The sequence below is a fragment of the Ictidomys tridecemlineatus genome, chromosome 1 (genome assembly GCF_052094955.1).
Source record: "Ictidomys tridecemlineatus isolate mIctTri1 chromosome 1, mIctTri1.hap1, whole genome shotgun sequence".
NCBI classification, from domain to species: domain Eukaryota; kingdom Metazoa; phylum Chordata; class Mammalia; order Rodentia; family Sciuridae; genus Ictidomys; species Ictidomys tridecemlineatus.
Genome location: NC_135477.1, coordinates 122,845,683 through 122,868,945, shown reverse-complemented (window position 1 = coordinate 122,868,945; position 23,263 = coordinate 122,845,683). Strand labels below are relative to the sequence as shown.

Below are 23,263 nucleotides of genomic sequence, written 5' to 3'. Positions count from 1 at the left end.
CCATTGTACAGATAAGGAGGCTGAAGCCCAGAGAGGGGATGGAGCATAGCCATCTGGTTGGGGGTAGAGGCCAGCCTCGAGCCTTTTGACTCTCACCTTTATTCTATCTCACTTTGCATTGTTGGGATCACAGTTCAAAACTCACAGGTCACTGATAGGGGACCACCAGCAGCATCTCTGCCAACATTTGCCTGACCCCATTCATTCAACAAGTGGATGCTGTCTGTCCCCCCATGTGCAGGACACTGTGAGAGGCCAGGGACGCAAGCGGGCACAGATCAGCCAAGACTCCTGCCCTTCCTCTCGGAATGTACCTTCTCTTGGAAAGGCAGAAACAAATGGATGAACCCCTAAATAATTAAATAATTGTATGTTAAAGTCCACAAAAGAAGCAAGCAAGGGCCTGAGAAAGAGCCATGTGGGGACTAGGGAAGTACTGGCACAGCAGGGGTGGGGTGAAAGGACCCACCATACAGAGCGCCACACAGCACTTCATCAGACACTTGGAGAAGGTGTCTCCAAGGAGGGGATATTTAGGTTGAGGCCCGGAGCAGGAGAGAAGCAATCTTGTGACTATCTAGAGGAAGAAGTTACCAGAGAGAGAGCTTAGTATGTGCAAAGATCCTGGGGCAAGAAAGAGCTTGGAGTGACTGAACAAGCAGGTGGTGTGACATGAGGCCGGAGAGAGCCGGGCCCAGATCTCAATGGAAGCTCTTTGGCCTCTTCTTTCATGACCACACTCTTAGAGTTAAATGAAGACAGGAGGACTTGTGGGAAAGACCAGAGGCTCCCGGTTCCCTTCCAGTGAATTCAATGAACTTCACTGACCACAGGCAGCTGGAAGGAGTCCCGAGTCTAGAGCAAAGGCTTCCAAGGATGAGAGAAGCATCCTTGGTATGTTTCCGGTCTTCGGTGGGAGTGACTTAGCTGTGTATCGCCCTGGGGGTGAATCAGCTGAGGAAAATGGCAGGAAAGGAGAAAATAAGGGCCTATCAATAGGGAGGTGGTTAAATAACTATGGTTCAGTCACATCGTGGAACATAATTCAACCAGAAAAAAACAATGAGCTGAACCTTTCAGTACTGCCATAGTTGTTAAGAAACCAACCAACCAACCAACCAACCAACCAGTCGAATGTCATGGATTGTGTACAATAAAACAAGATGCATATTTGGCAAAATCCACGCGTATCATCTGTCTACAAGGAGGGCTTCCTGCTGTTTCTGTCTCCGCAGGATGATGAACTGCACAGGGAGGAAGGGCAGGATCTTCTTCATTGGCTAGATGGTAGGACGGAGGGAGGGGTACCCGGGGACTCTCCACTGTCTTTTCTGAGACTGTATCCAAGTTTGAAACATGGGAATGGATTCTTTCCTATTCAAAGAAATTAAATGAAAAAACAAAAACAAAGAAAGGGTCTAGACCTATGAGCCAAAGCCCTATGCTCCAACCCTGCTGCCCCTCAGCCTAAGTCCAGCCCTAGAGGAGCCAGTTCCTGGTCTGGATTTTGTTCCTAGTTGTGTGGATGCTTTGTGATCCTCTGGTGACCAAAGAAATTGTCCAGGAGAGTCCAGAATTAACCCCAATTCCCAAATGAGAACCCTCAAAGCCCCTGCCTTCGAAGGCACTCTGAGATGAACAAGCAAGAACGTCTTCATCTCTTGGGTCCTGGACTGTGATTATGGACCCAGCACTGGGAGGGCACCTTGGAAGTGTCCCTGTGCAAAACCAGTTGAGCAGACCTCAGTGTTACTGGCAGTCACTGCCCTCAGCCTCCAGGTTTCTCCACCTGGGCACCACGGACTCTTCCAGCTGAACAGTTCTTTGCTGGACAGCTGCCATGTGCATTATAAGATGTCTTGCAGGGTCCCCTGGCCCCTGCCTACTAGAAACCAGGAGCACCCTCCAACCCCTCTGGTTGTAACAATCCAACCCATCCCCAGACAATGCCCAAAATGGTCCCAGCTGAGAACCCCTGTTCTCACCACTGCTGCCCTCTAGATGGGAAGCTAGTGACTTCCCCTTGGTCTGGACCCCAGGTGGGTTGCCCCAGGGGTGGAGAGGTCGACTGAACTTCACGGTGGTTGGTCCCCTGCATTTCATAGCTGAAAGCCATCCTCACTCCTTGGGAAACTTTTCTGTTTGGAAAAAAATAACAATTCCAGATTTTTTTTTTTTTAAATAATAGAACAAGGGACTGGGGTTATGGTTCAGCTGTAGAGCACTGGCCTAGCATGATCCTCAGCACTACAGTAAAAAAAATAAATAAATAAAAGGTATTGTGTCTAACAACAACTAAGAAATAATAGAATAATAGAAGAAATAATAGAAATATAGAACAAAGCCAAGTGTGACGGTGCCCCCCTGTAATCCCAGCTTCATGGGAGAATGAGGCAGGAGGATCGCAGGTTCAAGGCTGGTCTGGGCAAGTTAGCAGGACCTTGTCTTTCAAACAACAACAACATCAAAAAATCTGTCCACAAGAGTCACAGGCTGGTCAGCTCCACTGCACCCCAAGATTGATGGGATGGCAGAGCCAGGGAAGCAAATGCCATTCCCTCCTGATTATTTTCTTCCAGGAGACTGCAGGAGGGGGCAGGACACCCTGAAGGGCCCCATGGGGTTATTGTAACAAACAGGGTAGACAACCAGAGGAGCTAGCCATCATCCCTCCTCCTCTTAAGAACATAGTTCCCCATGCACAGCTTTCTCTGGATGGCAAAGAAAAAGGAACTGTATTTCTATGTTCTGATTAATGGGAGGCTCATCCTTGGGGTTCTACAAAATGAATGAGCAGAATTTTCCAGAACCGACTATCCTGGCCGCCGGGCCCTATCTGCACAAGTGTCACGTTGATCTACTTTTTCTTGTGTTATTTTTATTCCAGTTCAGCTGCAGCTCAGTGCGGAAAGCGTGGGGGAGGTGTATATAAAGAGTACCGAGACCGGCCAGTACTTGGCCATGGACACCGACGGGCTTTTATATGGCTCAGTAAGTATGAAACTGACGTGCCTCCAGACACAGCCCAGGTTTGAGGTTTCCAGAAATCTTGTTACACCAAGTGATGCAAACTCAAAAGCATCAATTAGTCTCTGTTTGTTATTTTTTCCAGTAGGATTCCCACCCTCTACCTTGCCTTATTTTAGGTATGAACATAAAAGAGTTTCTTGTGGTAGTCTCAAAATACTCAAGTGTATTATCCTACGGACAGAGAGGAAACATTGATTGATGTTTTGGTAGCTCATCAGACAGTCATTTCAGAATACCTACTCCTGCTTTATTCATTCAGTCCCAAAATGTTTTCTTGAGCACCTACTAAGTGCTACAGGCATGTCTCAAAATACTTTTACAAAAATTGTGAGCCCAGACGTTAGCAGTTTAAATGTCATGTATATAGGTTTGAAAAAAGGCCCCTTTTATTCTAGATAGATCACCTAAAAGAATGAACATTTTAATAACCTAATTGAACATCTATCAAATTGGCTTCTCTTGTGTCTCAGTGCCATCTTAGATACTGAGAGGTCCATAAAGAAGAATGAGCCACATCAAGAGGTGTAGGCTTTAGTTTCTTCAGTAACTAAAACCCTGCACACCTACTTCTTCCCTCTGAGTAAATGCACTGTTCAGGTTTGACCCAGTGCGTCCTTCGGTCTTTGTGAGAAAAGAATAGAAACACAGGCAACCTGATTTTGCCCCTCATTTTCCTCCACTAAAAGATTAAACTGGACAGAGAGTTGAAATGAATCATTGCAGAGTTTGCAATTATTTCCAGATTTCAACTACTCCTCCAGTTCCCTAATATCTGATAACCCGGGTGTGACTGTGACTCATGACCCAGTTCAAACCACTTTCTTCCCTTTTATGAAGATGTTTCCAAAAAGGTAACCATAGTGCGAGTTTAGTCTGGGGCTTCCTTTGACTTGTACAAAATTGCCAAGACTGAGCAGGGGCAAGAAAACCCTTTCTTGAAACCTGGCTGCTAGTGCTAGATGGGAACAGAGTTCGTTTCATCACACTGCCCACTAGAGGTCAGGAGGAGGAATCATCACAGTAATAGGTTGACTCGTAGGCAGTTTGCTGAAACATGGAGCAACTGGGACAAGTTCAAGGGATTTGAAGCGTAGACCTTGGCTGCTACATAGGAAGTAGTTTTTTCAACTACTAATAGAATCAATCAATCACCCAGTCTCAGACCCACAACTGAATCTCACGCCTCTGTCACTTTAAGTTACTTGCCCACTCGGAGCCCTGTCTAAAATGGAATGTAGGATAGTGACCACTTCACAGGGACTCAAGAGGGGTCAGTGAGACCACACACACAACACATCCGCCAGGGTGAAGGGCACATTAGCACTACATTAACAGTAGCTATAAGACAAATAATCAGCTTGTGAATACCTTATCCTCTCTATGTCTTAGGTTATACATTACAGTTTTATGGCCTTTTCTCCTTTAAATCTTTTTTTTTTTTTTGCAGTTACTGGTGGTCTCCTTTCATTACACTCAGCTTTACCCCATGAGCACACATCCCCAGCCCATTTTATATTGAGTCAAGGTCTCACTAGGTTGTCGAAGCTAGACATGATTTTGTGATCTTCCTTCCTTAGCCTCCTGAGTAGCTGGGGATTATAGGTGTGTGCCACTACACTGACCCCTTTAGATCAGTTTTAATATTTATTGTAAACTTCTTTTACTTATATAAAAATATTAAGGAAGAATCCAGTTTGCTTTAGGTTCCAGGCAGCCCCTCTCCCACTATCACCCTGGTTGTCACTGCTACTCACCTGAAATATGGGGAGGGTAGAAGGTACTGGAGATTGAACTCAGGGGCACTCAGAACCACTGAGCCAGATCCCCAGCCCTATTTTGTATTTTCTTTAGAGACAGGGTCTCACTGAGTTGCTTAGTGCCTCACTTTTGCTGAGGCTGGCTTTGAACCTGTGATCCTCCTGCCTCAGCCTCCTGAGCTGCTGGGATTACAGGTATGCACCACCAAACTTGACATTACACCTGAATTCTGACATTTTTCCCCATTTAAATTTTAAAGAAAATTCTCAAGTACCTCACAGCCATGCCTCATGAACAAATTTTATTCAATCATCCTAATTCAAATATGTGTGTGCACACGTGCCTGTGTGTATACAGAGAGGACATGTTTATTTTAAGTTTGAATGTCTGTATACCAAAATGTTAACACAGTTCTCTCTGGGCGTGGTAAGTGGATGTTTTTATAATATGGGGGTGCCTTCCTATATTTTCCAAATCTTCTTCGGTGAGTATGTCACCTGTGTAACTGGAAGAAAAGCATGCTAAATATAAAAAAGAAACAACCACAATCCTAGGTGTGTATCAACAAGTTGGCACTGTACCTCATGCATGGCAAGTGCTGAAAAGTCCCAGCTGGGGTCAGGGCACCGCTGGGTTGTCCTGCAGCTCAGCTTGTGACTCAGCCACTTGGTCTGTGTTGACTGAGCCGGTGTAGTAGAGACATCAGTTGGGAAATGTGGCCAGCCTCACCTGTATCATAGAAGGCAGGCCTTACGCCCACTGGGGGGAGTCATGGCACTAACGTCCCTGAGAGGGTCAACAACCCACACAGTCCAGAACCTCCTGCGTCCTTCCATCCCGACACAGTGCATCAATGCTAATATTCAGACCAAGTTCCTCCGGAGGCAGCCTGGCAAGCCAATTAGTACATTTATATTTCATCTTGTTACAGAAGGGCTAAAGTGTCTCACCAGCTCTCCTCTCACTATACTTTGGTGAATACGAAGCAGCATGCTTCCTGTTAAATAGCTTTTTACTAATGAAAGCTAACTTTAGGGCTGAGGCTGTGGCTCAGCAGTAGAGCATGTGCCTAGCACACCCTGGGTTTAATTTCCAGCAAAAACAAACCAAAATACCAAATTAATTTGCTACCTAGCTGGTGAACACCTACCATCTGCAAGACTGGGGATAGACACAAGGCCAACGAGATTTTATCTTCCCTCAGTGGGGCTTACAGTCTAATGGAACAACCAAGTCCACAAACAGAGAACAGTGAGCAAGACGACTGGAAACCACGAGAAAGGGAATCACCAACCACATGGGCACAGAGAGACTTTATACACCATGCAGCTTGAAAAAGGTGCCAAGTCAGATGTGTGATGTCATTGGAAAGAGAGCATCCAGCAGAAGGGCTTTGCTATCCCTGCTTTATATCTCAATAGAGTAAATGTGTTCTAAAATCTAGACTAATAGAAGGTTCAAAGGCTGGCTTCCCCCACTCTCTTAACAGATAAATTATAAGTAAAATATCAGATGGTGGATACTTTTTAAGTACTTTGCTCTTTTTAATAATGTTGTGGTAGCTACTTAAGCTTAATACACTTACCTCTGCACCGGACCCCACTCTAGTGATGTACCTGCCCACTCACACCTTGCCATAGGTACAAAGATTGCTTCCAGTTTGTTGCTATTATATCCAATGCTTCAAAGAACATTCTTGAAAATATGATCTTATACTCGTTCAACTATCTGTAAATTCCTAGAAGGAAATTTCTGAGTCAAGGATAATGCATATCTTAAATTCTGATACCGCCAAATTGCTCTCATCTCACCAACAGTGAATGAAAGTGCAGGTTTTCCACACTCTCACCAATACTGATATGTAAATCTCTTTGGTCTTTACAGATAGGATAGCCAACAAATGATCATTTTTTAGCTTGCATTTTTCTTGCTAGTGATACTGAATGTGTTTTCATAGTTTTATTGCCCAATATTAGAAAAGCAGATAAAACTTGGCATTTATGATAATATCATAAATCTATATTTACAGAATCTTATCTATTGTACATAAAGAGATGTAGGGGAGGGTGTTCATCAGCTGTTAACAGCTGCCTTGGGCTGGAAGTGTAGCTCAGTTATAGAGCACTTGCTTAGCCTGAGTAATGCCTGTGGTTCCATCCCCAGGACTGTACAAAAATAAAATGAGTGAACACACAAAAGAACAAACAAAAAAAAAAAACATATCTCGTGGTGGGCTTTGGGTACTTTGTTGTTTTTTCTTTTTAAAATAAAGTTGTGGGTACAACCAGAGAAATGAAAAGTTGGGCTCCGCATTCTGCTGTCATGTATGACTAAGCAGAACAAATAAACAATAAATAAAATAAAATAAATAAAAATTTAAAAATCATTTGAGTTTTTCAACTCAAATTTTAAAACAACCAGAAATGTTATTGTGTAACAAAATATAGATGAGGCATTTCCAAAATTTAGTTTGTTGAGAGAAGTTGCAATTTTTTTCTTCCATATTTTGACTAGGATGTTTTAACAAACTTTTGTTTGAAAAGATCTCCTACAAATTCTTTACCTTTTATAAATTTTAATCAAAATTTTAAAAAAGTTTGTTTTTTTTTTTTAAAAAAAACATTTTATTCTTGGGACTGGGGTTGTAGCTCAGTAGTAGATCACTTGTCTTGCGTGCATGAGGCACTGGGTTTGAATCTCAGCACCTCATAAAAATAAATAAACATATTAAATTTAGAAAACCATTTTATTCCTTTTTATGGGAAGCAAATATAGTTATTTTCACTTTAAAAAAAATTAAGTCCCAGTTTATGTTTTAATATGTTAGAGCAAATTTTGTACAAGCATTCACATCTGTAATAATACTGAAGTGAAATTCTCAGATATTGTTAGTGACAATCACCAGGATAGAAAGAAATATTAGTAGGTTTTCATTTATTTCAAGTCCAAACTTGAAAAACGCCACTGCCTCACGGTCTGGCTTCACATTCTTCCACTATCAAGTCTGTCGGCCTCCACAGAGACAAAAGTCCTGGCCTGCCCTCAAGGTGCTTGGTCTAGCAGGTCTCCCGAGCAGAGACCCTCGGTCCTGAGGACAGCAGGCAGGAGGGGAGCTTAGAGTAATAGTGGATGCATATTGAAGACCCATCACATGCTGGGTACCCTTCAAAGTCCTCGTGAGCACCCTCTGAGATGGGCTCCCTCATTATCCCAATTCTGAAGAAGATCCTGAGGCATGGAGCACTTCAGTTACTGTCCCAAGGTTAAGCTGCTAGTGAAAGGAGGGATCCTTTAAAAGCACTCGTTAACAGTTCTACCCTATGTTGGTTTTATCTTTGTAGCAGACCCCAAATGAGGAATGCTTATTCCTGGAAAGGCTGGAGGAAAACCATTACAACACGTACACATCCAAGAAGCATGCAGAGAAGAATTGGTTTGTTGGCCTCAAGAAGAACGGAAGCTGCAAGCGCGGTCCCCGGACTCACTATGGCCAGAAAGCGATCTTGTTTCTCCCACTGCCTGTCTCCTCTGATTAGAGAAATCTGTTCTGGGTGCTGACCACTCCAGAAGAGCCTTGAGGGGTCTTCACCTGATTGACCCCCAAATGTCCCCTTGATCATGGCTGCACTAACCCCCAGCCCACGGAGCCTGAATTTGTAAGCAATGCGCTTCTATATGCCAGTTCCCTTCTTTTCAGAGCCCTTTACCCTAACTCAGTTTGGAACAGAGGGACCAAATTGCTTCCAGGGGTGGCTGGCTGGCCAGTCAGAGTCCAGGTTTGGAGGTTCAGTTGCCGCAGGGCACCTGTGGTAGGCTGAGCCTCTCAGTGCAAGGTGGGGCCAAATGAAGTGTGTTCCCGGGTTTGCCAAGTGGCCGTAGGTAACTGCAGAGCATTTCCTGCTGCTGAGTAAACCCCAGCTGCCGGTCCCCCAAACATCTGGCCCAACCTGCCTCTTTTCCTTCCGGTAGCTCACAGATATTAGCAGAGAAGCAGATCGTGAGGTTTAGAGAAGGGTCGTGTTCCATAATAGGAGCAGGGACAGAGAAGTCCTCCCTTGAGCACAGAAGGGATTTAAATTGGAAAGAGGGGGTGCACTTGGGTGGACATCAGAGAAGGATGGAATTTCAATGCAGGATAAATGAAGGAAGGGAGGCTCAGCCACGGGAAAGAACAAACCCATAGCCTTAGGAATCAACACGCGCACCAGAAGCCTCTGAGGTCAGGAGGAGCATGGGAAGTGGTTTCTTCATAAAAGCAAGGACATCAATGCTGGGAAGTTCATCTGGGTCTTGGCAGTGTGTTGGGAGTGAGGAGAAAGGAAGGGTGTCACTGGCTAAGGGGATGCTGCACTCTGAGAAGGACGATTTTAGAAGACAGGAAGAAAGAGAAATGACACCAGGACTTGTGCTTGGCCACCAGTAAGCAGGGCTTTGGAGTCCACATGCAGTGCTTCCCCACTCTGACGTGCTTAGGGGTCAACTGGGATCTGCTTTGAAGTAGTTTCTGGTTGGGTGGGGCTGGGAGCTTCTACATTGCCAAGGGGCTCCCAGGTCCTGCAGATGCTGCTGCCTTTCCCCAGTGCACTTGAAGGAGCAGATCAGAAAAAAAAAATGTCATTCAAATAAAGGTGGCTCGAAGCCCTGACCCTCACCCACCTCTGCCTCACCTCGAAACATGCACCCCTCCCCCTTCCCTGAACATTCAGGCAACATTGACGATAGTTAGGCCTGTATCAAGGAAGGATTTTAAAGACCCAATGTTGGCAAAATGCCCATTTAGAAGATATACAAAAGCATACAAAAAAGTGTTAAACCCTCACACACAGCTTCCCCCAAGAGACCATTTCTGTTACCCTTCCTTGTATAAATATGCTTCCTGCTTAAAGTGAACTTGGCCCAAGTGGCTAGCATATTAGTAACACCATTCATCTCTGACATATGATACCGATGCTGAGGCCTTTAATAAGCCATTTAAATTTACTGTGAGACTGTACGTTTTAATCACATTCTGAAATATATAGCTGGAAGGCAGTTAAACTGATTAGCATTCAGCCTTTGAGAATGGTAATAATAGGATACGATATATAAGGTACTCAGTTAACTAACACTTCACCATGTTTACTCATGAGATTTTTCTTTGTCTTCCACTGTGCTGTCCCACATTTTCTCTTCAAAATGGGGACTCTTAACCAATGAGATGATCGTTGTATATAAAAAACGGATGAGAGTGTTAGCTCACGTTTTACAACGAATCGCAGTAATTTTTAACTGAAGCATCATTTCTCACTCATTGAACTGTCATACTTAGGATGAAAGAAGAACGACAATTTGAAAGTTCAATGTGAGAGCGCATCTGAGGAACTAAGTTGGCATTATGGTTAATAATAGTGATCTGCTTTTGTACAGAAAAATGATTTCATAACTTTTTGTTTTTATAACTTGGATGATTCTATTTTATTTTAGTCAATCTTTGCAGGCAAGTTGGGGATAATGCATTGTGGCTTAACATCTCTTTTGTATGAAGATTTGGCCAGTAAAAGGCATCCAGAGAGGAAATCTAAGATATTTATGATGATCCATAATTTTTATTGTGTGAATCAAATTCAAGTGTAACACTGGCCAAGAAAAACGAAATACCGTTGCTAACAGACAAGATGGAAGTTGGTGATTCCAGAGATCCAAAGCATTGAGGTAGATTGTGACTTAACAATCAGCCCAGGCATCATTTGCATATTTGCTCAATGGAGACCCTATGCCTGCGTGCCAGGCACTGTACTGGGAACTGGGGTCCCTGGGGACTTTGTCTGTCTGGTTTGCTGCTGTATCCTCTCCCAGGGCATTATATTTATGATGAAAGATGCTGTGGATTCATTTCTTTCAATCAAGTGAAAAACATAGACTTTGCATGTTACTGCTGAGTAAATAGCAAGTCCCAGAAACCCAGGATTTGGAAGAATTGGCTCCTCCCAACATAAGACAAATCCCTAACAGAGTGACAGACAGCATAGCAAAGTGAATCTAACATTTTTAACTGTAGACCTGTGTCTACTTCAGGGGGACTGCTTGCAAATTAGGAAGAGAGCCCATGACCTTTGGCAGAAGGGAGTGGTGAGCAGTTCCCTGTGTGGTTCTGAGCGGGCGAACATTCCCATTGTGCCCTCTCTTCCTTCCGTGATTCTTGCCGCCATCTGCCCATCCTGTGCCTCTCCCGTGCATCCATGTTCAGAATGACTGTCACAAAGGGTCCAACACTCTATTGTCAGGACCACAGAGGCTTCAGCAGGTTGACAGTGAGGTGTGGGTGGAGGTGGCTCTCATCTCCTCCAGTGGCCAACAGAGTGGATGTACAAGAACCAGATGGGTGTACCAGCTGCCACTGCAGAGGAGGCCCTTACTTTGTGCTGGAGGCAACAGAGCCCAGGTCCTTAGCCTGGCAGAGTGTGCTGCCTAAAACAGCCAGGCCCACAGCTGCAGAGCAGGTCAATGAGGACACCACCTGTCATTTCGCATCACTCTCTGTCTCTCTCTCTCTCTCTCTCTCTCTCTCTTTTTTGGTATTACAGTTATGCCTTACAAGTAACAATAAATGTTCCATTAACTGGTGATTGTGTCTCTGAGTGTCTGAACGTCATGGTGTCTTTTCTATCAAAAGACTTCTCTTGGAAAGCCTAGGGTGTGGACACTGTTTTCTACTTATCTTGCTCCCAGATATGAGACTTTAATGGCTGACAGGAAAAGCTGTAGCAGAAGCATTTTTTTGTTTTGTTTTTTTTAGAAATAGAAGGCTTTTGCTAGGGAAAGATATTCAGGAAATGTGTCCCCTCAGGAGCCAGGCTCCACTAATAACTCAGTTAAATCTTTTGCTTCGTAATATAACCCTTGTGAAATTGTGGTACTATTGCTGGGCTAACAGGCTTCTGCTTAGGCAAAGATATGGTAAACTGAAAAAAGAAAAAAAAAAAAAGAACAACTTTAGAGCAATGTCAAAAAGCTGCATATCTTCATCCTAAAAGCCCACCAGCTTTTCAAAATTATCGTAAGTAAGGATGTTTCCTTATTTGAACCTCCAAATCTCATGATCTCTTGTTCTTGGAGACCCAACATGGTCTAGCACAACATGGCTAATTAGATTATACACACACATGCACACCTGTACAAAAATACCTGGGCCGTGTGTGCCCACGGTAGCATTTACATAATCTTTCTTTTCCTTTTAAAGTTGCCTTGAGCAGTAATTTTTTCTATTTTTTGGAGCTTGCTCACAAAAAGAATTACATGTTCCATTCTAACCCAGCCACATGCATATCTTTATACATACACAGCTGAAACAAGAAAAATTCATAAAACAGTATGAGACACACTTTTAATCTTTCTGTGATATTCCACTAAAAATACTGATCCAATAGTTAAATTAGGTCCCAACAGTATTGGGTCACAACCACAGTTTTAAAAAAGCAATTGTCCTCCTTCCCAAAGATGGAGAGACCCAATTAGGATCCTGTGTTGACTTCAGTGTTCTCACTGCACACCCATCCCAGTACCGGGAATGGAAGCCAGCGCTAGCTGGACAAGAGCTTTACCTCTGATTTACACCCCCAGTCTGACTTTAGTGTTTTCAATGGCATGATTTGTTCTTGAATAAATAAGACAAGGGACATCCTGTCACCCAGGCACCATCTGTTCTGAAGCTCAGCGGTTGTCTTAGCCTGGTTTGCCACTAATCAGGCAAAATGAATGCGACCATGCAGATTCCACGGCACCCACCCACAGCCGCCAGTGCTGGTCTAGCAGATTTCTGCTCTTGGAAGCCCTGGAGACTCTGGCCCACTCCCTTTTCCTTTGGAATGAATGCTCACCACTTTGGGTCTTGAGGTCATCCCCTCCTTAACTCCCACAGTCTTCATTCACCCCTCCTTCCCTCCCCCCCAGGAGAGATGAAGCAGGAATCATAACCATTTCTGAGAAAGGTATAAAAAGACTGAGCCAGGAAAAGGCCATAAACTTAAGACCTCTGAGCATCCTCCCCAGCCACCAGCACTTTCTGGAAATTACCCTCTGGCCTCTCACCTACCTCTAGGAAAAATGGAATACCACTCTAAGACCTCAGATAAACGCCACTGCTATTGGAAGGAAGCTTTTAAATTCCTGTTTTTTGCTGAACCAACTTTTAAAAAGTACTTCTGTTCCCTGGATGTTTGAGGGGGTAGAGTGGCTGAGAAGGGGCCTCATGGGGATGAACTTGACACCAAAGAGAAAACTAGGAATGAAGTTATCACTTTTCATGTTTATGGGCTTGAGGGCCTGCTTATCATGGGGCAGGCAGGGCGGGCAATCTCAAGTCCTAAGCCCTAGCAGGTAGTTGTTATATTGCTAGTAAGGTAACAGCGGCACATCAAGCAAAAACGGGACTTCAACTGTAGTTTCACAAATTATAAAAATATATATATATTTTTTAGGGGTAATAGTGATACTGTAGGGCTACTTAAGCCCAACAGAGCTGGGGGATCTGTAGGTTTCCTATTTCAGAAGTAGTAGGATGATGTGTCTAACAACTGTTAAAATGAAATAATGGCTAGTAGAAGCGGCACCCCCATCTTCCTCATCCACTCCTAAAACGCTCTCCACCACCAGAAAGAAACTCCCCTTGTCACTGTGCATAAAATTTACTCCCAAACCCAGTCAGAGTACCAGAGGCATGGGGATTTGACATCAGGTACTCCAGACCCCAAGATTTCTCCAACATTATCTCTGGTGTCAGGGGAAAAGTACTAAATGACTCTTGGAGTCTTTCTGCAACATTGGACTTACTTTGCAGTTGACATATTGACCATGACATCCTACACCGCTAGCTTTCCACCCTAGTTATAAAATTAAAAGGAGAAACGAGGTCACACACAGCTTGAAGCCAGAGGGTAGGTTTGCTGTATAAAATGCACATATTGTAGGCCCAGTTTTGGGGTCTTCTGATGAGTCTGAGAGGGTTTGTGATGTGGGGAGGAGGTATCTCCCAAACTGCTTCCTTCCCTCTTAGCTCTCACTGTCACACAGGCTAAATTTACACATTTGGCAGCTAAACATTGGTGTCTGTTTTATTACGTAAACAAGCAAAACCTCACCCTGTCCTTGATGTGCTTTTCTGTGGCCTTAATGAAGGGTTGGGCACTCTTGTTTGGAACTGCATTCAATTTAAGAATTTGGTTCCCTTGGCCGAAGTGTTTAGGGATGTAGATGTAGATGGGCAATTTGCGCAAATCATCACAGAAATATACCTCATTGAAAGTTTCACATTTCATGTTTTCCTGTCGTAGGGGGAAAAAAAGATGTATTTTAGTCTGACCCGGAGATACATAGAGTAAGATGTTAGATTGTCTTGCTGATATACCTTGGCCAGAAGTCTTTATCCTCCAGAACAGGTCATAGGAATGTTACTGTAAACTAACCTCTTTTGTGTGGGCTGGAAAAAAAAAGGATCCTTCAGAGCCTGGGAATATCAACTATGTTAAGAGTTTAGTAATTTCCTGTGGAAATGAACAGAAAAATCTATGGCGTTCTCAAAATAGAGCACCTGCATTAGCCATGGTGCTGCTGACCCCAGGACACAGTGCAGACTCTAGGACTGGCCAGGTTATTTCTGGTACAAAGTTGCAATCATGGATGGGTGTATGGAGGGAAATTTGCTTCTATCTCTTTGGTGTACTACAATGTGTCCTGTTATTTAACTGAGGTGAAGAAGAGAGATGGGCTTGAAGATCGCTTGAAAACATGCAACTCTCAAATATCTTGAACATCTGGGAAGAATTTGATAGGACAGAGGCCACCTAGTCCAGTGCTTCAAAAACAAAGGGCAGCAAGAAATTGAAAAATGAAGCATTTTGCTTCAATTCCTCACTCACTCATCCAATCATTCATCATTCATTGTCTGCCACTCTATTAGTCAAAATTCATGCAGGAGATAGTAACCACAACAATGATTTGAACAGGGAAATTTTAATGGCTTGTAAAGGGGATTCACTACTAAGAGGGATAAGGAGATCTCAAAAAAAAAAAAAAAAAAAAAAGTGGAACAGCAGATGCAAGGAGCAGCTACCATCTGCAAGGCTGAGGAGAGTACTCCAGGAGGGGACAAACTTGAAAGAGGGTGAGATGCAGATTTAGTAAAGCTGAGGCTGTGACCCACGGGATGGCGAAGAATTTCCCTAAGGTGCTTCAGGGAGTTCTCCCCCAGAGTGATGGTGAAAGTCTCTAGGTGTGACTTCCTGGGGTGCTAGCAAAATCAACAGAGGTGTACTCCACTAGGTCTCCCACAGGAAGGTACCCACTGGGCTCTGTGCCCTAGGAACAGGAGGAAATCACAAGAACCCCAAAGAAAAGCCCCTTCTTCTTACAGCGTCCCGCCAGCGCCCTCTATTGACAAATCTTGCATTGCATCTGCTGGTATAGAAGAAATGTTCCAGTTCCAGTATCTCAAAACAAGACAACGAAGAGTCGATGAGGAAAGAAAGCAATAGACAGTTAACTGGCATAACCGTGCTTCACATACTGTACAACACACAGTATTTTAAAATGAGAAACTGTGAGATCCTTTCTCTTGGTTTTTACTTGTTTGTTCATTTTTTGGTACTGGGGATTGAATCCAGCTGTGGTCCTTTCTCTTAAAAATCTTATCATAAGTCAGGTATGACAGCTCACATTTGTAATCCAATGATTCAGTAGGCTGAAGCAGGAGAATCACAAGTTCAAGTCCAGACTGAGCAACTTACCAAGACCCTTTCTAAAAATCAAAAAAAAATTAAAAAGGCAGGGGATGTAGCTCAGTGGTAGAGCACTTGCCTAGCACACGTGAGGTCCTGGGTTCAAAATCTATCCCCTCACTCAAGAGAAAAACAAAATGTTTATCATAGTAGTGGGAAAAAATTCCTAAATGAAAGTGTAAGGGTTCTGTTTTTTTCTTTTCTTTTCTTTCTTTATTTCTTTTTTTTTTTTTTTTTTGGTTTGGCTTTGTTCCTTTTAAAGAATATAACAGTCTCTCTAAGCCCTCTGAGCCACTCGGATGAGTACCTTGTATGTTCATAGCACTGCTTTTACATATGGCTATTCATTCATTAGTTTAAATCAACTTAAACCAACATGACATACATGTACAGAAGAAGGCAGTTTTGAAGCCAGACTGGAGAGTGGGAATCCCAGTTCTCCATTTACTGACATCAGAACTTTGGGCAAGCTGCTTACTCTGTCTGTGCCTCCATCTCTTCTTGGGTAAATACAAACAGTATGAACCTCACAGTGTCATCAGGAGAATCTAATAAGAAGGAGACACGCAATAACTGTGAAACACAACCTCTGGCATATGACGAGGATTCAGTAAACATTTGGTATTGTTTTTATAATATGTATAATCAAACATATTATAAAATAAGAAAGGGCTGAAAATGATCTTTTAAGACTCCCCATTTAGGAAAGAATGATTTCATGAGTCTATATTTAAAGAGATCTTACTCCATACAATCCACATGAAGAAGATATAAGAATCTTAGTTGACCCCAAGTTAATGAGGTCCAGATTACAGTAATTTTTCTACAGTCGTCTGAGCTGGTCTGTGCACATCTAGGCCATTGTATCTGATTCTAGATGCTGCATGGTAAGTGATGTTTTATAAATAAAAAAAAAAGTTAAGTGGAGAATAACAGTAGTTAAGAGAAGAGATAAAGATAAAAGCTCTCTTCAGATAGTTTGAGTACCTTTTGCTTTTCTTACTCTGGTATAGTTTAGTATTTGGGACTTAACAAGAAAGTGATTTGGGTTTAATAAAAGGGAAAAATTAAAATAGCAAAGCCATTCCCATCACAGAAGGTACATCCATAGCCAATAACTGACACCTGCTACTCCTGGAGATTTTCATAGTCTATGGCAAATCCAGTGATGTGTCACCCTATCTCCCTTCTGATATGCCCTACCTGCAGGCAGACCCTAGCCTATAATACCTGCAGGGATGGCCCTGATGAAGAGAGCTGCTGTCCCCAAGGGAGTCCTCTTCTTGAAGTGGCCTACAAGGGTGTATAATTCTTTGGGCAGCTCTAAAGGTCATTCCAGGTTTAGAACTTCTCATGGAACCCACTGAAGCCCACACTGAGACGGCCTGAATTTCTCCCTCTGCCCTCTCCTGCTTCCTTCCTTTCCACAGGACTTCTAAGAGCACTCTATAAACTCCCTGCCACTGATCTCCCTCTCAGAGTCTGCTTCTCAGGGACTCCAGTCTGTGACAGCACCCTTCTAGGATGCTATTGATACTACTTTGAGTAAGGTAATGGTAAAGATCCCTACAGCTCTGTGACTCTACAGAGTCTCTGGGCATCTGAAGGTGACTGGTTTAGGTCTACAAAGTTACAACTTGTCTCCTCTGTGGACAATATTTACTAAGGCCCAAATATACATCAAGCCTGGTGGGTACAATGGTACACACACACACACACACACACACACACACACACAAGAACAAAAATCACCTCTGGAGCTTACATTTTTGTGAGGGGAAACATACTGATGAATGCATTCTTTCCCAAATTTCAGTCATTTTCATTCTGTTTCCAAAATGTTTGCTACATATGCCTGTTTCCGGACCACAGTGCTCCTGATTCACATGGTTTGCATAGGTGGATTCATAGTTTTATCTACTTTAGACCCATCTTAAGGTGGCCTAAAATGTTCACAAAATGTTGCTCATTACTACCAGTACTATGTAGACTTTTTTAAAAAAATGCACATTAAAATAAACACATAACTCATAATAAAACAAATATCCACATATCGATAAGCTGGCACACATACCTACACCACACTTCAGGAAGCAATTTTTATAAAAGATCACACAGAGAAACATATAATTGCAACTGTCACAGGTACTTACAAAGGAGAAGTAGCAGGCATCCTGTGGGAGGGGGTTAAACTTGCTCAAGAGCTTCCTTGAGAAGTAACCTGACATCTGAAGGAAGAGCAAAGCTGACTAGGTCAAGAGTTATGGGCAGGACCTGTGAAGAACATTCCAGATAGAAGTAGCAGCATGTGCCAAATGCCTGTGACAGGAGAGAGCATATGCCAGGGAGGCTCAGTGTGGAAAGCAAGGGGGGCAGGAACAGAGTAGGACCTGAGGCCCACCAGAGAGGCGGATGCCAGAAACAGAAAAGTTGGGTGGACTGCATTCTCCAACATCTGTAGATAACCAAGTGGAAGTTACATACGCATAATCGTTCTCTCTCCACGCACAGCTGAATTATAACGCTTCCCTAGTGCCTCTGCCAAAGAACACAAATAATCAGTATCGGCATGCATGTGTCTGGCCTGGGTTCAGATCTGAGAGCCTGTGAAATGTATTCCAGACCTGAAACTCTGGAGGCTGAGGTCACATTTGCTAAATATTTAGATCTTTCACTGAGGCTTTTATTCATTCCATCCAGCAGGTGGAGTACAGGAAAATGCTTCCCCCCCCCACCCCCACCCCCACCCCTGCCCCAATGAATTCCCTGGGACCCAGAAGGAAAAGCAAGATTTGCCCGCATAGTCAAGGGTGTGAGTTAGCACAAGGGAACCGTGATTACGTATTGGCGTCTCATTCATCTGAAAACACGAAAGAATTAGCTTCTTACTGTTTTGCTTCCGGAGATTCTGAATTTGGTGTTTCTGCCCAAGTTTGGATAGCTACGTTATTAATCAGTCCAAAAACAAATGATTAGCTTAAAAAGAATCACACAGCCAAACCTGACATGCTTCACAAGGGAGAAAAAGGCAACTGGAAAACTCTTCAGAGATGGTGCCCGTTTCAGAGCTCAGGAAGGAACTGGCTGTCTGGGGATGTCTTAATCTGGGTATGAAAATAAATAACATAAGAAGCTTATTTACACAGATCTAAAGAGAACAACTCCACAGCCCATATTACCCTTCAGGAACTAGCTTCCTAAGGTCCTAAGGTAAAATAGTGTTCCTACAGAAAGAACAAAGAAATCAAAGAGACAGAAAATGAGTAGAAATGAGTAGAGATAGAAAAATTTTGGTACTCCAGATTCTGTAAGAAATGACTCTATGAGTTGACCTCATTTGTTTTTCTAAAAGGATAGAGATCTGCTTTCCTGACAACCAAGCAAAAAAGAGAGTCCCTAAATCCCTCCTATGGGGGAGAGACTGTAACAGAGACCAGAGAATTACGAATTTAAAAAAAAAAAAAAAAGGATGCTATTGAGGGGCTTCAAAACTTAGCGGGAGAATGTGACATAAACAAATCATTTAAAAGCAACAAGAAAAGCACTGAAAGAAATATGTACAGGATGCTTTGGGAACACAGGAAGGAGGAAATAAAATCTTCCTAGGGGTGTTAGTAAAACTTCCCAGAAAAGCAACATTTGAGCTATGTCAGAACAGAGGAGCAGATATTATGATTTGAATGTCGATGTGGCCCCGAAATGCACGCACATGTTGAGACCCAGTCACCATTGTGATGGGGTTGGGAGGTGACTAGGTGAAGTGGGCTCTATCCTCATGAAGGGGATCAGTGCCTTTATTTTAAAATAATAACAATAAAAAAATAGACCCCAGAGACTGCTTTATCTTTTCCACCATGAGCAGACACATGACACAGGTTCAAACAGCCAAGCTGTGGTCAGAAAAGTAGTCTATTTATTGGCCCAGAGATATGGCTGCCATGGACCCTGTATCCTGAGGAACAGAGGTCCCTCTCCAAGGATTTATAATCATCATCTATCCTTAAGAAGATCTGGGCTACAAATTTATACTACCTGTCTGGTTGAGGAACCCCAGCCTTAGAAATAAACATATGGCCCATGGTATTCCTGGGACACCAAGTCAAAGGAAACAGAACTCTCTCTGCAGATTCAACTTCCCAAATCAGGACACATGGTTTTTCCATGTTTATTGAATCTCTAATCCCTAGTTCATAATTCAAAACTTACTTGCAAAAAGTTGAATCAAGACAGTCGGCAGACATGCCGAACAGCAATGCTAAATGTCCGTGAACTTCAGAGAGTGGAACCATCGGCGCTGATCGTGTGTCCTCACCATGGAATACGTGTCTGTAAAATGATCAAATATGCTTTTCAAAGGGACGTGAAGAAATATAAAGGTTCTCACAAATCCAAGGCAAATTTAATTCAGAAAGGAGCCAAATAGAACTTCAAATGAAAAAGATACTGGAATTTAAAACCCAATGGGCGGAACTCCCAGAAATGGCAGATGATTAAAGTGGTCATGATAACAATGATAAAAAATAGGATAAAAACAATTTTTTAAAAAAAACACACACACAACTACTGAAAGACAGAAGCAGAAGAATTTAATCTCAAAAACTGCCACAGGAAGAAGTAAGAATTTTGAGTTTCTGTCTTCCTGGCTTGAGGGTGATGCCCAACCCTCACAGCTACAACTGTGAAAAATAGCAGTGGAAAACCACAGTTTTACCAGCTGAAGGTGCCAGAGATCAGAGTTCAAGGCTGGGAAAAGTAGCTAGAAATCTACAGGAAAAGTACTGGCAGTAGAAAAACCACAGAAGGAGTATAAAACTGTGAGTATAAACTCTGCCCAAACCCTTGGCCAGAAACTAAACTACGCAGATGTGGTAGGAGACCCTAAGGGACGTGGTGAAAAAGTGGACAGAAACCAGAAAGAAATCTGCTCTTGAACAGAGCTGTGTGCAGTCACTGCCTTTTTAATTTTTTTTTTTTAAACTGAGTAAATTTCTCAACTGTGCACAAGTCAGGTGGTGGAAAATTGAATCTTACAGACCTGAAATGTTAGAGAGAGTGCTCAAAATCGGCCAAATAACTAGAAAACAGGGATAGGGAACCCCTAGAAGCAAGAAAATCACTAAGAGAGCAATTCGGTCTCTGTTGAAATCCTTGGCTAACCACCAAATGACAGAAACAGGGGAAATCCCCAAAGGGCCAGAAGAGAAGCACAGCAATGGGAAGCCATAGGAACAGAGAAATCAGCTACCGAGCCTCACAAGGTGACAAAGTTTGCAGGGGAGTCCAGACAAGTTAACTGCTTGCCAGGTCAAAACCCAACAAAGCTCAAAAGAATGCAACAGAATCTGGAGTTGCCAGAGTGGGTTATCTACAAGGCCCAACTTTCAACCAGAAATTCCTAGACAAGCACAGAAACATGAAAGTGGTCTCTATTCTCCCAGGAAAAGGCAGCCAATAGAAACTGACTCTGAGTGACTCCGGATGTTGGACTTCATGGGCAAAATCTTTGAAGCAGTTATTATAAGAATGTTCCAAAAAATTAAAGGAAATTATTTTATCACATTCAATGAACAGCTAGGAACTCTCAGTGGAGAAATGAGAACTGAAAAACAAAACCACCACCAACAACAACAACAAATAAACAGAGCCAGGAAAATCTAGGTCTGAAAAATACGAAATTTAATTTAAATTTAAAAAGATCATGACACGGGCTCAACAAAAATTTGGGATGGTAAAACAAAGAATCAGTGAACCCAAAGACAGTGTAATGCCAGATTTCACACAACTGCAAGAATAAGAACTGAAGAGAAAGGAAGAGGACCTCAGGACCTGGCGGATAGATATACAGATGTTCTAGATGTTGGTATACATGTCATTGGAATTCCAGAGGAAGAGGAGAAAGAAGAGGAAGAAAAGGTAACGGAAGAACTCTTTATTAAAAACTTCCTAAAGGGGCACAAGGAAACTTTTAAGGATGGTAGTGGGTGCTTTGAGCACAGAGGTGGTGTATACATTCATCAAAACTCACTTAGTTGTATACTATAAATGATGTATTTCAATCAGTATCTAATACTCTGTTTTAAAAAATGATGAAATATGCTCATCTCCCCCATTAAAAGATCCTAATGTATGAGTTCAATATTATATTGGCGATGTTTGCACTTCCCAATCTTTTATTTATTGTTTGCTTAGAGTATTTCCTTTAATTACATGTTAAGGGTAGGCTTGTTCCCATAAATACTCTTGGTTATCTTTTGTTTGAAAATATTTTTATTTCCCATTCATTGCTAAATATTTTTACAAAGATATAGGATTCATGGTTGAGTTTTTTTGTTTTTTGTTTTTTGTTTTTTAATTTGAGAAAAATGTGCTGTTTCTTTCCTCCATGGGTTCAGAGAAGTGAGGAGGTATGAGGGATTTTGATGTTGTTGTTTTTCTGGTGTTTGGATCATGTAGGGTAGAGGCCACCAAATGGTCCTTTGGCTAAGGGAACAGCTTTTCTTAGAACATTTTATTTTTGTCTGTGCCTGTCTTAGACGATCATAGATTGAATGGCTTAAACAACCAACACCAATATCTCACAGTTCTGGAGGCTAAGGAATTCAAGAACAAGGTATCTGAAGGTCCAGTATCTGGTGACCCACTTGCTGACTTGCAGATGGCCAACTTCTTGCTGTGTCCTGCTTGGTGGAGAGGTAGGGAAAAGCAAGACCTCGTGTCTCTTTATTCAAGGGCAATGATCCAATTCATGAGGACTCCAATCTCATGACTTAATTCCCTTACAAAGGCCCCATCTCTTAGGTGTTAGGATTCAATACATGAATTTTGGGTGTCACAAACTGCCTTTCTACAGCTTCTATACTCTTTAGTTGGGAGATTTGGGAGATAATGAGAAAAATAAAGGAAATTTCCATTAAGCTTCTCCTCAGTCCCAAAGTCCCCAGTTGGCCAACTTCTTTCCACATTTCCAAGTCTTCTTAGGCTCCTTTATTGTGTCATGTCAGGGTTTTTTAAATTACAAGAAAGACAACCTGGGAAGATTGGGGCTCCTCCATTTTGGCTTAAACTCATGATATAGAATTTTTCCAACACTATGATGGACATTTTCAAACACGAAGCAAAACTGAAAGGATTTTACAGTAAAACCCATATACCAAAACCACCTAGATTTTATCACTGACATGCTACACTTGGGTTGGCCTGGTCCTGAACAGCTAAAGTCTGGAATGCAAAATGTCCTCTACAGTACAGTAGGAAAAGTTTCCTGAAATCACGATGGTAATTCCAACAAAATGTTTGGAAGACAGTTTTTGTCTAGGCCTGTCTGAGTTTAGACTATCATAGACTGAGAGACTTGAAAATACAGGTGTATGACTTTATCATATAAAGTTACTAATATGTGAAACTATTGTGTAAAGATGTATAAATGGGTAGCAAAAAAAATCTATCACAAAAGTCATAATTGGCCAAATTATATTGTGCACATGTACAAATATGTAACAACAAAATCTCATCATTATGTACAACTATAATGCACCAATAAAAAAATGTGCAAAAATAATAAAAATAAAGTCATAATAGCAAAACCATGATGAAAAGACAGAGTATTGGCAGGGTTGCAAAGTACCTCTCCACCAAAAGCTTATTAGTTGCAAGGGAAAATTATTTCTGATTAGGAAGGAAGTACTAAGTGTTAGTACTTCTCAACTTGGGTGTTGGCTTTATAA

At 42.4% G+C, this 23,263-nt stretch overlaps 1 protein-coding gene and 1 long non-coding RNA gene across 12 annotated transcripts in view; one reads left to right on the top strand and one right to left on the bottom strand.

Moving 5' to 3' along the window:
• The window catches only part of Fgf1 (fibroblast growth factor 1), a 94,423-nt gene extending 83,030 nt beyond the window's left edge, over positions 1 to 11,393 (top strand). For 6 of the 7 annotated variants that reach the window (XM_005324228.5, XM_078047039.1, XM_005324227.5 and 3 more), the window contains 2 exons: positions 2,888 to 2,991; positions 8,130 to 11,393. In XM_005324228.5, coding sequence (XP_005324285.1) covers positions 2,888 to 2,991; positions 8,130 to 8,324 — 299 coding nt within the window. In that variant the 3' untranslated portion in view covers positions 8,325 to 11,393. The remainder of the gene's footprint in view (positions 1 to 2,887; positions 2,992 to 8,129) is intronic. The other variant, XM_040271871.2, reaches the window with a different exon arrangement.
• The window catches only part of LOC120885260 (uncharacterized), a 253,374-nt gene continuing 239,462 nt past the window's right edge, over positions 9,352 to 23,263 (bottom strand). For 3 of the 5 annotated variants that reach the window (XR_013437916.1, XR_013437915.1, XR_013437917.1), the window contains 2 exons: positions 16,018 to 16,087; positions 9,352 to 15,251 (listed from right to left, as the gene is read on the bottom strand). This is a non-coding gene — a long non-coding RNA (uncharacterized LOC120885260). Of the gene's footprint in view, positions 15,252 to 16,017; positions 18,263 to 23,263 lie in introns of those variants that run through there. The other 2 variants (XR_013437913.1, XR_013437908.1) reach the window with 2 other exon arrangements.